The 16917-nt window shown below is 28.6% G+C and overlaps 2 protein-coding genes across 2 annotated transcripts in view; both read right to left on the bottom strand.

Moving 5' to 3' along the window:
* The window catches only part of LOC134827212 (lachesin-like), a 51381-nt gene extending 44488 nt beyond the window's left edge, over positions 1-6893 (bottom strand). Inside the window, exon 1 of the mRNA XM_063839790.1 lies at positions 6635-6893. Within this exon, the coding sequence (XP_063695860.1) occupies positions 6635-6710 (76 nt within the window). The 5' untranslated portion in view covers positions 6711-6893. The remainder of the gene's footprint in view (positions 1-6634) is intronic.
* Positions 6894-9999: 3106 nt separating this feature from the next.
* On the bottom strand, positions 10000-10964 carry LOC134838490 (early endosome antigen 1). The gene is made up of 2 exons (XM_063854032.1): positions 10864-10964; positions 10000-10805 (listed from the first exon to the last, which is right to left on the bottom strand). Exon 2 carries the CDS (start codon positions 10754-10756, stop codon positions 10097-10099), a length of 660 nt encoding a protein of 219 aa, XP_063710102.1. The 5' UTR covers positions 10757-10805; positions 10864-10964; the 3' UTR covers positions 10000-10096.
* Between the last annotated feature and the right edge of the window lie 5953 nt (positions 10965-16917).

The raw sequence follows: 16917 nt of genomic DNA, 5'->3' as shown, positions 1-16917 counted from the left end.
AAATATATACGGAGCAAAGATAACCTGCTTGTAGTACACCGAGCATCGATTGTGGCTGCTTTGACGTTGCTACAATCCAAACGGTTGTTATTATTTTTTGCCTTTTTTCCGTTTCGCGGAAATGTAAAAGAAATGCAAAAAACAGACTTTCTTTTGCGATTCAAATTAAAATTCACATGTGTGCGCGAGAGAAAACTTCAAAAAAATTACACGAAAAAAAAAAAATAAAACAAGGACCGTGAAGTAGAAAGGAAATGGATTTTTAATGAAAACATTGTACGGGTACAATATCAAAATTCCATGTTTCGCGAGCCAAAATATTGGTATGAATATGCGAGAAATTTAGAAAATTTAGAAATTTCGGCCAAAAATTTTTTTGTGAATGAATGAAAAATAAGTCAAATTAAATTAAATAAAAAATTGAATAAATTTAATAAAAATCTGCAATTAAAAAGATTTTTCTTCTAAACTGCTAAATTCAAGCGTCAATAATAAAATATTTAGACCAAAATTTTTTAAATATTTTTATGTTAAAGAAAAAATTAATAAAATTTATGAATTTTCGAAAAAATAAAATTCCCATAAAATGAAAAGAAAAATATTTTTACAAAATTTTAATATTTTTTATTAACAAAAATAAACAAACAAAACAAAAATAAAAAAATAAAATAAAAAAAAAATTCTTAAAAAAATATTTAAACTTATTTAAAAGAACATTTAGAACTAAAAAATAATAAAAAAATTATTAAAAGGTTGATTTTTAGAGAGCTAGTCATTTTTTTTAACAAAAGAATTTTTATTTTTTAGCATCTAATGTTTTAACAAATTTTTAATAATTATTTAAATTTTTATTTTTTTGGCCAGATGCAAAAAAAAATTAGAAAAAAAAATTTCTTATCAAATTTCTCAGTTCTGATTTTTTTTTGTAAATCGTCGCGAAACACCAATTTTTCTTAAGAACCTAGGCAAAAAAGGAGCAATAACTGAAAAAAAGCTCAAACATTAAAATGACGTTCGTTGTTTACTTGGTTTCCTTTTTCTTTGACATTTTTTTTTGCAACTCTTCAACCTCATCATCATCGTCGTTGTCGTCGTCAACACGAACAACATTTTTTCACACCGGCGAAAGAGGTGAAGATATGCTTCTTGGTTATGTGTCACGTTATGCAAGAAAAAACAAATACCTTTTTTGTACCTTTGTGTATACAACAATTTTCCTCATCAAATACGAAACCATTATATTTTGCCTCGGTCTGTGCAAGTGTTTGTTCGTTCTGGAGCATGATCAAAGCAAAAACCTTTAAATTCGCTCAAAAGGAGTGTTGTTGTTGTTAACAATGTTAATGTGTAAGCCTTCTCGTTTTACCTTGTGCTCGAAATTACACGAAAAAAGGAAAACATTGCAAATTATGAGGATTTTTTGCGTTCTAGTTTTTTTTTTCGTTGATGGGTTACGAGAGTAGCTAGTTATGGAAGTTGAAGTGACACACATTAAATATTCATGCCATAATTTCGTAAATATTGCCAAAGGTTTTGCATTTTCAAAGGAAAAAAATGTTTTGAAAAAAACGCCATTAATTAAGTTATCGCTTGAGTGTCTAGAAAAAATTCCAACTGTAAACAAGTTTCCCGGATGAAAATGTTGATTATATTCCATCATCACTCCGCGAGCCTGTCTTATTCTAATTTATCCATCATCTCATGTTTTATTTAGAAAAAAAACGCGACGAGGGTGGATTGTTATTATTTGTCAGATAAAAATTTGCAAAGAAAAAAAATAATTTCATAAGGACATTCAATGTCATGCCACTACCTCGACAGCGACGACGACAAGAAGAGAACGAGAGAAATCACGAAAGAAACATTTCATTTTACTGTTATTATTATCTTTTCAAACACATTTCTTTTACTTAACTTTACACGACACGCATTTTTACGTTGTGATTTTCCGTCTTTTCCTTTCGTTTTAATTTTCTCTCTCTCTCGCAACGAATGTCTTTTTTCCGGCAGTTCCTTATCACATGACATCATCTCACTTGCGTACCAAATATTTTTAACAAGGTAACGCAAAAGGCGAAAGCAAAAAAAAAACAGCAACTGTGTGGTAAAATAATAATAATGTTTTGTATTGCTTCCTCCAAATTGGTATTTGGAGCATCGTCATCATCATCATCATCAGTGGCAGAAAAGTTCGGTCCCCGAATAGATGTTTGCCATCACCAATAGACAGATATAATGAAGAAAAATGTGCACATTTGTTAAGATTCTTTCTCCTTTTTTGCCGTTCATTCGTTACTTTTTTTGTGTTGACTCATTTAATTTTTCATTTATCCCATTTTCTAGGTCTACAAGTTTTTTGTTTAGGCTCTAGAAGTTTTTTTTTCTCGTCTTCAAGCTGCTATGATATTTGATATTTCCCCTATTCGGTGTCTGTCACTCTAATAATGATTCTAACGATTCGTGCAAAATTGAGTCCAGTTTCTAAATAACAACATTTCAGGGGTGTTGAAACTTGAAAAAATTTAAAATGAATTTCAAGTTGAGAATTTAAATTACACAAATAATTTTTTTTTCTATTTTTCCATTTTAAAAATTATTTTGATTGAATTTAAATTATTTTATTCAATGAATTGAATAAAAATTCAAAAAGAAAATTAAAAGTTTAAATTGAATTTTTAAATTAAAATAATTTTTTAGTAAATTGAAAAAAATAATTATTTTAAAAAAAATTTTATTAGAATTTCTGTTATAATTTTGTTGGAAATATTAATCATTTTTAAAATTTATTTTTTTTTCTCCAATTTTTATCAATATTTCATTAAACTTAATTTAATTTAATAAAATTTTCATTTAATAATTAAATAAATTAAATAAAAAAATAAATGTTAAAATTAAAAAAAAAATATTAGAAAAAGGTTGAAAATTGAACAAAAAATTTTCATGCTTTTTTAATTATTTTTTTCGTTATAAAAAATTAATAATTAAAAAACAAAATTCTAAAATTAAATTCTATTAATTTTTATTTTTTACCAATTTTGCTAGAAAAAACTCTTGTTTCTTGTAATTTTATTAAATTTCCCGCCTTTTTCTCGAAAAACTGTTAAAATCACACCAAATACGTCCCTGAACAGCAATAAAGTATGCGTATGACATTTATCGCGATAACGTCAGAAACATAAAAAATGCACTTTTTATTGATATAAACCACTGCTAGCACCAACAAACAAAAACACCCCCCGAAAAAAACGAGAAAAACTAGCGAGAGAAAATAAATCTGATCGTAAAAATGATAAAAATTTGTGTGAATCCATATTTCTAATTCGCCTCAGCACAGTTATGAAATAAGAAAAAACACAAATCCTCTAACATCAGAACAATGCAACAACCGCTTTGAACGCGACATGAAATTATACAGCAGAAAAAATCTCTTTGATTGTGGAATCAGATAACATCACACACACGCTCCTCTATAACAATTCTCGCACATCGCAGGGAACACACACGCCGTTCCTTCAATTTCCCTTTATTGATGCCATCACACAAACATTTTTCTCGGTAATTTTACTTCAGGGTGCAAATAAATGACTATAATGAGATCTTTATTTTTTTTTCACAGAGCAAATGCGGGTTCTGCTTAACTATTACTTAGGAACAAACGCCGTAAAAAGTAAGGATTTCATGAAATTTGAGGTTGTGGTTTATACTTAAAAGGAGTCTCCCTTATTTCTTTTTTTTTTGTATTCTTATAAGAAAAGGGCGTTGCTCTCATTTATTTATTTGCAGCATAAATTCACGGAAACGCATAAATTGCATCGAAATGAAGACGGTGCAATTTCAGTAAATTTATTCAATTAGTCGAGATTGCATGAAAATGAGCTCATTTTCATAGAAACAGCCTAATACAATGATTTAAATGATCCGAGTAATTATAATCTCATTTTATTGTTATTGCCTACTCGCTATTCGATACACAAAAAAACACCAACGCGTAATTATTAACATCGAGATAGATTGTTACACTACAAAAAAAAAACAGGAGAAAAAATCGTAAATGTATCGAGAATGGAGTTAATTACAGCCGCCAAAAATATTTGTGTGCGCGTTGATTGCCGGTTTTAATTGAAATTGTTTGAAATGTTTAATCGGCTTGTAACGAGATTAAAATAAATAAAATGTAAATTTGAAAGTGATAAGTGATTGAACCGAACGTTAATTTAAATTGTGAGCAATTCCAAGCTTAAATTAATTGATTTACATAGCCGCACGAACCAATTTACGGATGACGGGTAGCGTGATAAATTAATGCGGTTTGTGTAGGTGACACATAACAAAACACAAAAAAAAAATTTCGTTGACGATGGAAAATTTCCAGCTTATAAAACTTGAATCCATGCAGAAAAGAAAAACTGATGGAATTTATCGACATATATCTTTTCTGATGATGTACGAAGTGCACTCAAGCGATTTTTTTCCTTCTTCCAGAGTCAATGGAGAGAAAGTTCATGAAAGGAATATTGATAGCACAAAAAATACAAAGGAAGGAAATTCTTGGATACCACAAAAAGAGGAACGTTGTCATGTGGATTTCCTTCTTTCTTTCGTCTATATGAAGAGTCAATGGGATAAATCGCACATTCACAGTTTTTGGGGAAATCAAGATAAAAATGTAAAATAGTACGTAAGTATTTATAATTTTTAAAAATCTTCAATGGGTAAAGTGTTATTCTAATATGCCAATAAATAAATAAATGGCTAAAAAAATTATATTCAAGTTCCTCCAAATTGTTTTTTTAAACCAGATACTTAATTTTATTAAATTGATATGAAATAGTTTTTTAACATCCCTAGACGAAGAACATAAGTTCATACCTCAAATTTAGTATTTTTCCATTCTTGGGAACAAGAACCACAAAGATTTTCAAAAACACTAAGAAGAAGTCTAACATATGCAACACCATGGCTTGATTTACGATATCGAATGTAAGTATTATAATTTTTGTTTTTGAATTACATATAATTTTTTCAGCAAACAAGGTTTTGCTTGTTTTTCGTACGCTTAAAAGGAGAACAGGGAAGGCAAAACACGAAGATTCTGCCGTAAAAGTCATTGGAATCGAAAATTTTAACAAAAAAAAATTTTGGATTACCAGCAACCATCAAGAAAATGAGTTATCTAGATGATAACAAGTTGCAAATTCGAACATAAAATATTTTTATTTGTGTTTTTATGCTATCAAAAATTGATCCTTAAGTTCAAGAAGAAGTTAAGACTTTACAAATCGCATAAAATGAATATTACCTATGTCCAATATGAGAACATGGCTGTTTTTTTAAAGTTTACAATCTTAAAATATGACGTTCTTATTTTTCGTAATTTTTTTCCGAATTTATATCCATATTTTTTGAAACATTTTAAATATTTTATAGGTATTTTTATAGATCCATTATAATAATTTTCTCAAAAAATTAAAAATTTCTATGAAAATTTAGAAATGAGCTTATAGAGGAGCTCTAAAATTTATGGAAAAAATTCCATAAAATTTTTAAAAATTGTCTATAATTTTTTTTATTAAAGTGGTTATAAAGTACCACGAAAAATCGATTCTTTCAAAATTTCTAAATTTTTAAAATTGCAATTTTGCGATTTATCCAATTGACTCTTCATACAATAATCCAATCGAGTGACATAATCCATATACGTAAGACGGAAAATTCCCAAGAATTTATTACCTCAGCATTAATTTCCCTTCCTCAGCTATGTTAATCTTTAATACAACTTTCTCGCACACTTTATGCTCGCAATTTTCCCCGAGTTTTTAATATAATAACGAGAGACTTTTCGCAATTTATAACAAGCACATGCATCGCGCAGCTAAAACTATCACCTGCCTTCGCAATTTTCTTTATCTATCTTGTCGACAAAACGACAACAAAAAATTGCAGTTTATTTAACGTTGAGACGACGTTGCCGCTGCCGCCGCCGTGTTACAATATTCATGGCATGTTTGTAACTTTAAACCACATTAAACAACTTTATAAATACTTTGGGTGATGTTGTTGTTTTTTTTTCATGGTTTTCTGTCTCTTTTGTGTGGATGACTGAGTAAAACAACACCATCGCTCGCCTACACGAACTATATGGATGAGAACTGGGACAAAAGAGGATAAAATGATATTTACATAAATTACGGCCGTAATTTTATCCACATAAATAAATATTTTATACAAGATATGGCAAACAAAAAAAAAAAATGTTGTGGATAAGCGCCACATGAAAAACGAACATTTTCTGTACATTTACGTGCAGCGAGCATATAAAAAAAATAAACTGGTGTTTAAACACTTGTTCTCTGCTTGTTTGTAAATTTGACAATATTTGCCGCACGAGACACTTGCGCGAAAAATAATGAAAAAAAAAGTTGAAAATATGAGAAAAATGAATATTTATCATCACAATGCCAGACATTGTCTGCGTAAATATTAATAAGGTGGTTAAATTGGACGAAATTAAGAGACAGGTAATCTCAAGTGGATGTCGAGATTTATTTTCACAAAGTTTTTTGTTATGCGACATTTCCTTATCTTCTTGTTTATTTATTTTTATTCATTATTTTTTAAGGAAGAACGGACTTACCTTTAACTATAAGCATTAAGCTCAACAGCGAACATAAAATAATCCGGTCCATGGTAGCTATTTGTTTGCGCGCCATTTTTGGGTGTACTTAAATTTTGTTTATTTAAATCCTTTTGTCCCAATTTTGTAAAAAAACACTTTGGCGAATTCTTTTTAATAAAATTTTAATTATTTTTTTTCTGTTATTTTTTTTTATAAAATTATTCAATACATTTTACTCTTGCTGCGTGGAAAAAAATAATTTTTCAATAACATTCATTAAATTTACACTTTTTCAGTTAATTAAATTTATATGGTTTCACGTTCATGTAAAATATTTATAATATTTTTATTTAATAAAATACGTTCCAGTAAGAAGAATTTCAATTTATTGTTTATTATATATTATTTTTCGGGTGAATGTGAATACTTATAAATATGTGCAGTAGTATAATAATGAAACAGTAATTGAATTCTGTTGTTTTTTTTTAATATACACACTTATCAATATTTAAACTTCATTAATTGTTATTTGTATTATAATTATTAAATATATTGTTATTATTTATTTAATATTTTATTTTTTAATTAATAAATAATATTTTATATCACTTCTGGATATTTTTAAATAATTTTCATTATTTTTTATTTTTTTCCTAAAATATCAAGATTTTTTTTTCTTTTTTTTTTTTTTTTATTTTACTCGATAAACACAAAATAAATCTGAGATACAGAGGAGATCTTTACAGATGAACGTCATCCGAACAACTGTTTGTAAATAGTTAGAATTGTATTGAACGAAGGTATGAAAAAAGGAAAAAGATGAAACAGAAGAGAATTTATATTTCTATGGTTGCCCTGCACCGAGAGAGCGAATGTTCTTGCGTGTATAACAAAAAGTGAATGAGAGAGAGCGAGAGAAAAGGGAATTTTTGTATAACAGAATCACATGTATGAAGAAGAAATGTTTTGTAAACTACAAAAGGGTCGTTTGATACAACATTTGAATGGATAAAATTCATACATTTTTTTACGATTTTTAATTTAATTTAATATAATACTTTTAAAGTTTTTTAAAAAGCTTTTTAAATATTTTATTCTAAATAAATATTCAATATTTTTAACGAAATAAAAATATAATAATTGTATTTTTTGGTATTTTTTTACTTATTCAGAAGAAAAAATATATTTTTATTACAAAAATTTAAAAAAAATATTTTTAGAATTTAAAAAGAGTCAAAATAATACGAGAAAAATAATTTTTAGTTAAATGACTAATAAAACATATTTTAATATTTGAAAAAATTCACTAATAATATTATTTTAATTTTTATTTAAAGTTTTTTTAAAGTCTTTTAAAAAATTCATAGTCCAAATATTCATATTTTTTTACATGAAAAATAAATTTTTAAATAAATTAAACAAAAACATCCCAAAATTAAATTAACTTTAAGTTTGAAAATCAGTTTTGCCTTCGTTACAACTTCAAATACGAATTTAAAAAAATAAAATAAAACTAACAAACAAAAAACAGTTTTTACCTTTTAATATCATAGAGGTTGTTAACGAAACTTTTAAAGAAGAAAATTTTCCCAATGCAGCAGGAAAACTTTGCCCGGAGACAACATCTTTTAAAAATGCTTGCGTCTTGGTTTTTCCAGAAATGTTTTTTAAATGGGACACAATGCATCGCACATGCATAACACACCTTAAAAAGTGGGGAAATAAAATACAAACTAAAAAGTGCAAAGATTGTCATGATTTGAAAAGTTTTTTAGCTGGTGTTGTACACAAAAGTCTCTCTCATTTAATGACACACAATTCCTTTCCGCACACACAATTGAAAATGTTTTCCTTTTTTTTTTAGTTTTTTGCATAAAAACAGTTTTGCATGCAAAAAGTGCAAAACAAAAAACACACACATATACGCATTCTCAAGTGCATATGTAATCATCATCATGATTATGTCATTATTATTATTATTACAGCAACTTCCATTGTTCTCCGGTTGTATGTTCATGTAATTCAATTTTGTGTTTTCCTGTGATGTTGCTTGCCAAGCAGTGACTAGGAAGACGCACTATCGCTCAAAGTTTAACGTAAAATTAGGAAAAATAATTATTCTTGTTAAATAAATGTTTGTAGTAGTAAAATAAAACCGTCGTTGTCGCTGGAATCATGTATCTGTCGTTTCTCGGTTGTTGTTATTTTCATTATTATCCAGAGTTTTGCCTTTTGTTTTGCTGAGTAACTTTTTAGAGGAAAAAACATAAAATAACATTGGCGACAACAACGAGACTCATTAAAACTTTTATTTTTATATGTATAGTTTCGGGATTTTTTTTTAATTCGTAGTTTAAGCACAAGAAAGATTTTCATTTAGTTTTCCCCTGTGTCGACGGCGACGTAGGTACATAAGTGGCGTTCATGTATTTCTTGTGTTTTTAATTTTCGTTGTGCTTCACCGAGATGAGAAACAGAACTTTTCATGATTCTTTTTTTGCGTTGCTGTTTTTACTCACCTGACGGATTGAAAAGGGATGATAAATACCACTTGATGTGTTATTGACTTAGTTAGATCTATTTAGTTCCTTAAAATGTTACTCCAACCCGAGCCTCTTGGAGGTTATTTCAAGCCCTTTTGATATTCGAGTAGCAGAACTTTGGGGCCGTGAAGAGCGAGAAGAAAAGAGAGGATGAGATGAGGAGGAGAAATAAGAGGAACAGTATGAACAGAAGTATAAAAGTGATGAGGAAGACGAAAAATTAAGACGCATAAAAGAAACATCGAAGAGCTTGCTTCACAACGGAAGGAAATTCGTCGCTTGAACCGTGAATTGGAGGTGACTGAGCAGGAGTTGCAAGGATGTGCCGCAGCCAACGCAGCTTTTGCTCAACAAAACGATGAATTTAGGGCCACGATTCATCAGCTTGAACAAGCAAATCACTAGAGGTTCCATGCCCACTTTCAGCTCTGTAACGTCCTGAATTAGCCTAACTCACGATAATTATCAATCTGTCAAAGTGTCCTCCGCTAGAGAGCGGCGGCTATTAAAGCACCGTTCTCTAGCGGACTCGTTCTTTTTTGTACTTCATTAATCGAACCAACAAGACGTGTTTTATTTCTCCGAGTATTCTTCGACATAACAAGCTCCAAGATGAAATACAGCATCTGCAGCGACAAATTCAGATACTCCTCCCGGAAGAAGAAGAGCAATTCGGTTCAGGGTTAGAATTAGTTAACCTCAAAAGGGGTTAATATCACTGTTTTTCAATCCGTAGGGCAACTATTAAACTTTTCCAGATGAAGTACTGCTTTTTAAGGTTTCAATTTGCAAGAATAATATTTCCTTTCGATCAACAAATGCAAGAGAATTTATTAAAAATCCATTTTATTATTTGAATTTCTTTGAAATATTTTTCTTTTTCTTTCAATAGTTGAACACTTTTTGCACTTACAAATTACACACACAAAATTTTTCTTTACTCCTGCTTTTCGTTATTTTTCTGTTCGAGTTCTGCCTCGAGCATGTCAATTTTTTCCGCATAACCTCCTTGCAGTTGCTTGAACAGTCCATTCTGCAAGTCGTATTCCTTCTTGAGGTCCGCATACATTTTTTGCGATAACGCAAGTTTCTTCTCCATCAAAGCTTGACGATCTTTTTCCGCCTTGAGTCGCAGCTCAATTGTCTCGAAACGTTGATTCAAGTGTTGCGCCTCCGTGTTCCGGATCTCAAGCATGTCCTTTGTGATTTGAATGACTTCTTTGAGTTGCACAATTTGCGCTTTGTATGCCTCGATTTGCGATTCTTGCTGCTTGTTTTGTTTCGTTTTCTCGAACAACAACTCTTTGGCTTTGGTGAGAAGGTCGTCGTGTCGTTGACGCATCTTCTTGATTTCTTGTGATTCGTTGCGGTTTTTCAACGATTCCAGCTCCTTTTCCATCTCGCCGATTTTCGATTGAGACTTGAGGGCTTTTTCCAAGTCAAGTTCGAGTTTTTTGACTTGTTTTTTGGTCTCGTTGGCGGCATGCTCGCGTTCCAATTCTAGCAAGGCGATTTGATTGAGAAGTTCTCGCTCGCGCTCTTCGGGTGTTTGTTCTTCGGTTTTTGGTGCATCGCTCTCTGACTTGGTATCGGCCATGTTTTTATTTCTTGCGTTGATTTTTTGTTGGAAAAACTACCAAAAATTGCTGAAATTCAATGAATATTAAGAAAAATTGGTGATAAGTTGGTCAAGGATGAACTTACCTAATAGAAAATGAAACAAAAAAGAACTGAAAAGAAAATTTATCTACTTAATTTCAATAAATTTCGGAGAAAAAATTAAAAATATTACGAGTCTTCTTGACTGACTGAAGAAAACTGACGGAAAATGAGAGATTTTCGATGAAACACGATGAATTTTCTCACTTAAACACATAAACACGGCTATTAATAGAACACTAAAAAATCATCACACGTAGAAATTTCTGAACGCAACGTACACATGTGTAAAAATATTTGAATTTCTTACTTGAACAACTCTGCTTTGTTTTAATAAACCAAATTTGGAATTATTTCAAGTTCACGTGAATCACGTGGGTTTACCGCCAATATTCAATTATTCCAAAAATATCAATTTTTTGTGGCTTTATAATTTTTTTTATCCTTCTAGAAATCGAAAACACTCAAAAAGGCTTAGATCGTCTGGCACGTGCACCAAAAAACATTGAAAATAATAATAACAGTCATTTTTTCGCGTTTCCCAGAATTTTTATTGTATTATTAGTCGCGCGTTTTCCCGCTGTTTTTGTGCCATGATGACAATCATTCGCGCGCCAAATGCAAAGCAAAGAATAAAATATGCAAAAGACAAACACAGAAGAACACAATCAAACGCTGATTAAATTAAATGGTGATGACGACGACTCAAGATGATTTACGTCAGCGCAATTATGGAAAATTTGGTCCCACAGCGAAGCAACGAGAAATTTTTTGGACCGTAGAACAAGGGCAAAGATAATTACCGTTGATGATGACAATAATATAATGAAATTTCACGCTCTTTTCATCTAATTTTTCCTTCTTTTAAAATTTTATTTGTGACATCCACTTCATTTCAGCTAAAAACTCGCACCTGGTTCAGCGGAAAAAACAACAATTTGGCATTTTTCATCGCTAGTGAACCAAAGCGAAGTAACACACTTCCTGATTAAAGACACAGAATTTTTACACAATTCGAAAAAATAAAAAAAAAATAAATGAAAAGTAATCATTGTAAAAGCTTCCTCCACACGACATCGATGCATAACGGAAGTTCAACGCAGAAAAATATTAAAACGTTGAATTGAAAAATTGAAATCAATAATTTACAAGCTTGTTTTTCCTCTGCAAACGGGTTCATTCGTTCGTTTTTTTTTCCTCTCGCTGCATGCAAGAGAGAAGCATGGGAGGTAGAATTTATCGGCACACCAAAGTGGTTCTGAACTCTATTAAGTAAATGGCTGACATGCAAAAATGAACAAAAATTGTGAAGTGCAAGGTTTCACTTTTCGTGTTGCGATTTTTTGATCATGTTGCTGGCTCGATGGTTATTAAGAATGTATCAAATTTGCAATGTTGGAATATGAAAGAGGAAAAAAGTGAAAAAAATTACGATTTTGTGAAATTTTTTATTTTGAATTTTTTTCTATGGAATTTATTTTTTTTTTAATTATTTATTTTTAGTTTAAATTAAATGAAAAATTTTATTTTTTTTTTCAAAAATATACGTTTTTAAATGAGAATTTGAATTTAAAAGAATTTTATTAATTTTTATTTATTTGAAACTAAATTAAATTAATATTTATTGAATTAAATTTATTTTATAATGAAATTTTTTTTGAATTTTTAGTATAAAAAAAATAGGAATAAAAATTTTATTGTTTTTGAAGTTTTAAATAAAATAATTAAATTTATTAAAATTACAATTAAATTAAAAAAATTATTTTTTTTAATTTTAATTTTATTAAATTATTATAAATTACTTTGAATAAATATATATTTTTTTTATATAACTTAAAAAATAATTTTAAAATATTTAAAATTAATAATTTTCTTTATAAACAGAAATATTTATTAAATAAAATTTTTACAAATTTAGCATTTGACAATGCTACGAGAAAAAAAAAGTCAAAAAACAATTTTTGAAAATATAAAGTAAACTCATTTTAAATTATTTAAAAAAATTATCAAGTTAATTTACTTCAATTTTTGATATGTCTTATATTTATTTATGAAATGATGATTTAAAAAAATATTTAATTAAATTAATTTTGTTAAATTAAAACTTAATTTATTTTTTTGTTTTTGTTTTATTTAATTAATTTACCTATTTAAAAAAATTTTAACATCCAACTTAAATCAAAATTCCTGTAAATACGTTAAATTTGAGTGAAATATTCATACAATAGCACATTTATGTTTTCCCAACTTCCAGCAAAATCAAAAGATTGTTTTGCGAGGCTTTTAATGAAGAATATTAATCATTTTGCCTCGAAACTCTTGCGAGAATAAATGTTGTGCGGCTTCCTAACAAAACTAATTTTAATTAAATAAAAGTGCAAAGATCAACAAGGAGGTTTTTGCTCATTTCAATAAAACTAATAGCATGCCATAGCACAGTTGATCTGAGGCCAGTTTATGCTTGTCAAACATAGTCATGCGGTAAAACAATACTTTTTGCGTAGGTATGTGCGGAGTTGTGAAAGATGAGTCAAGAATATCATATTTTTTCCGTATATTTCATTGCTTTTCATCTCGAGAAAATTTAATTAAAACTCACATCATATATAAAAACAAAGAGACAAGGGATTCCCATGCACACCAAATAATTTATATTTGTCATCTCATGTGTCACTAGGTGATTTTATTCTATAACATAATATATCATATTATGATTATTTTATTAAAAAAATGAGAGAAAGCACGACGGCCTCAGAGAGCGATCCTCTCGCACACAAAATTAAAGTATCTCAATAAATAAATGAAAATGATGATAATTGACCTAGTTTTCATCGGTCATTCATATAAATTCATCTGTGGCGTCGTTCGTTCTACGGCGAAAATGGCAAAGGCATTGCAAGTGCAATCAGCGGGATGTCCTACAGAAATAATAATAACAAGCAAATAATTTGTTGATATTTATTTTGTATGTTGTGCAAAATATGCAATTAAAGTCATGTTTATAGGAGTGTTAGTTTGCCTGAAAAGACTGAAAAGGAAAGAACACAAAAGGACGGCAGATGAATTATAATGCAAAAGGCAGTCGTACCACAGGCAACACAATAAATAAAATGATAAAATAAGACGTAAACACAGAAAATTCTCCGTGTCAGTAGATGGAAGGAAGAAACAATGACGACGACAACAACAATAATAATAATATGAAGAGCCTTTTTATCTTGTTGACTTATATAACACCATCTTGTGTATTCAAAAGTAGGTCCCTTTTCTCGATCTCCTTTTCCTTCTTCTCGTGTCCGCTTCGTGGTGCGTCTCAAAGTGTTTTACTGGAACTGATAATAAAATGAAGAAGCAAATGACGATGAAAAGAACAATGCGGCTAATGCTATTGTTGAAAGGGACACAGAACAAAGAAATATGCATATCGGAGAGAGAGTGGGTGAACGATGTTTAGTGTTTGACAACAAAACATTTTAAATCCTCTTTTTTCACTCTTTTTCTCCGTTTTTTTCCTCTGTATCTCTCTGTTATTGGGTGTGAAAATGTTGGCAATATATTTTTTTGTGCAGAATTTATTTGCTGTGTTTAACAAACAAGAGTATTAAATAAGATTTAAGTGGACAGCAATTCTTTTGTTTCATGATTTTTTCTGAGAAATGTTTAATGAAATTTCGATATCAAGCAACAAGTTTGAGTCTCATATGATTTCCTTCTGGTAAACAGGATCTTTCTAAAGAGGAACGAAAAAAATTTTCTGAAAATCGATTTTATATGTCAAAAAAATATTTAGTAAATTTTAATAAAAATTTTAATTTGATAAAAGTTGCTTTAAAAATTCATTCATTTTAAAATATTAAAAATTTTTATTTTTTTTTATTTAAAAGAATTTTATTAAAAAATTTTTGGGAAAATTACAAAATGTTTTAAAATTAATTTTAAAGCTGTGATTTTAACAAAAAAAAAAATTATTGATCTCTAAAAAATTTTATAAAAAAATAAGAAAAAAATATTGGGACTTTTTTTTTATTTTTCCGAAATTTTTTTCTGGTGAACATTAAAGCAAAAAAAAATGTCCAAATTCAAGACATTTTTAAGTTTTAAAAACTTTTTAAATTTTTGTATTTAAATTTTTATAAATAATTTTTAATCAAAACTTAAATTTTAAAAAAATTTTAAACTAAAAACATTTATTTTTGAAAACTGTTAATAATTTCAAAAGCAAAACTAAATCAAAAATTAAAGTTATTTTTGAATTTTCAAATGATGCACAGGGTGATTTTTTTTACAAAATATTTTAAAATTAAAATTATTTTTTTAAAGACGAATTTAAAATTTTGTCTGAAATCTTATCAGAATATGTTAAAGATTTTTATTTAGATTCTAAGACATCCCAAAATTGCATCAAAATATTTAATATGTTGGGTTCCAATGTTTCAAATAGTCAAAATTTCATTAACCAAACCACCCTATCTGAATTTAAGTTGTATAAAAATATTTATTTGAATATTTGAGAACTTAATTTGAGAATTTAAAAATAAATTAATTAAAGTATTTATTACTGCTGTTCTCCTGGATAAGAAAAAAAATTTAAAATAAATTTAATTAAAAAAATTTATAAAAAAAATTATTAGAAAATAAGAAAAAATATTGAATTTTTGCCCTGTGTTTTTTATTTTTCCGAAGTTTTTTTCTGGTAAAATATTAAAGCAAAAAAAAATATCTTTAAGAAATTCAAGACACTTAAGTTATAGTTCTAAAAACTTTTTAAGATTTTTGTATTTAAATTCTTTATAAATAATTTTTTCATCCCTGACGATCAAATTAAATTTTGAACTTCAAGAACAAGATTTTACTAAGAAACATTATATTCTTGTGATAACTGATAATAATTTCAATTAAGCTTAAGGTACATTCCAGAAATGCATAAACAAGACAATTTTCACCATTTCTCTCTGTCCAACATGATGTCAAGTCGCACACCTACAGCTAATCTCCCCTTTAACATATGTCTGTAATTGATATTACGGATTACATTTCAAATTCAATTAATATTGATACGAAATTGTAGCAAACTGCAATTATTAGGGAGACGCACGAGGGGGAGGTTTTCATACAAATTATTGCACAAAGGCTGCTTAACACCCACTTATGCATCTATTTTTGCCAAAAATAAAATTAATGCCTGGACAACATGTTTGCAACAACAATATTTTGACAGAATTAATTTTTTGACGTTAATTCAATGCAACAGATTGAATTCACATATTTTTACCGGAAAAATTTCTAGATCTCGTAATATTTCCGTAAGCCGGTTTTCCCGCGTTAAATATTTCTAATCCATTTTTTTTTTGCTTGAAAAAACCAAAAAAAAAAACATTAAAAATACTTTTTTATTTGTTTCGCACTTTTGCACAGTTTATTTTTTTAACACCGAACAACATATTTTTTTACACGCGATAAAATATTTAATTTGTATCTCCCATTTCGACACCATCGTCATATCGCCACAAAAGTAACAAAATTCTAACAACAACATCAGAAAAAGTGATAAAAACGAGCAACGTATAAGTTTTAAGGGATTTTCTATATAATCTTGAATTTATTCCTTTATATGAGAATCGTGTGTATTTTATGACTCGAATTTTTTTGTGTTGGGATTTTTTTTCGGTAGTAAAATGCTCTTGCAAGTGCTAAGTCTGAGTTACAGTGTCGATTAGTGTAATAAAAATGTTTTTTTCCTCTCTCTTGCTCATCATTAGTTATATTTTCTTCGTTGGATGAAACTCTGGCGGAACAAGTAATGCAACTGCGAGCAACAACTTGGGAATTATTCGAGAAATAAACATTTGTTTCCTTTAATTACTCCTCATGAATTTTCAATGACTAATTAAATTTGTGGTACACGTGCTGCTGCCTTAATTGAATTCAATGTCAGCAAGTTTGTCTTAACTTTTCCACATGCCGCTCACTCGGCATTACAAGTTGTGAACAAATATTATTTTATTACCGAATGCAAATTATTTTATATCAGATAAATGTCTCGCAGAGATAGTTTCCGACAAATTTTACAACTTGCTAAAATGATACTCTAATGATAAT

The sequence above is a fragment of the Culicoides brevitarsis genome, chromosome 1, assembly GCF_036172545.1.
Source record: "Culicoides brevitarsis isolate CSIRO-B50_1 chromosome 1, AGI_CSIRO_Cbre_v1, whole genome shotgun sequence".
Lineage (NCBI taxonomy): Eukaryota > Metazoa > Arthropoda > Insecta > Diptera > Ceratopogonidae > Culicoides > Culicoides brevitarsis.
The sequence above is the reverse complement of the archived record's forward strand: the minus strand, read 5'-3'. Positions and strand labels throughout refer to the sequence as shown.

What these genes read in the sequence shown, in the direction of transcription:
- LOC134838490 (XM_063854032.1), bottom strand. Translation starts at nt 10,756, where the DNA reads ATGGCCGATACCAAGTCAGAGAGCGATGCACCAAAAACCGAAGAACAA.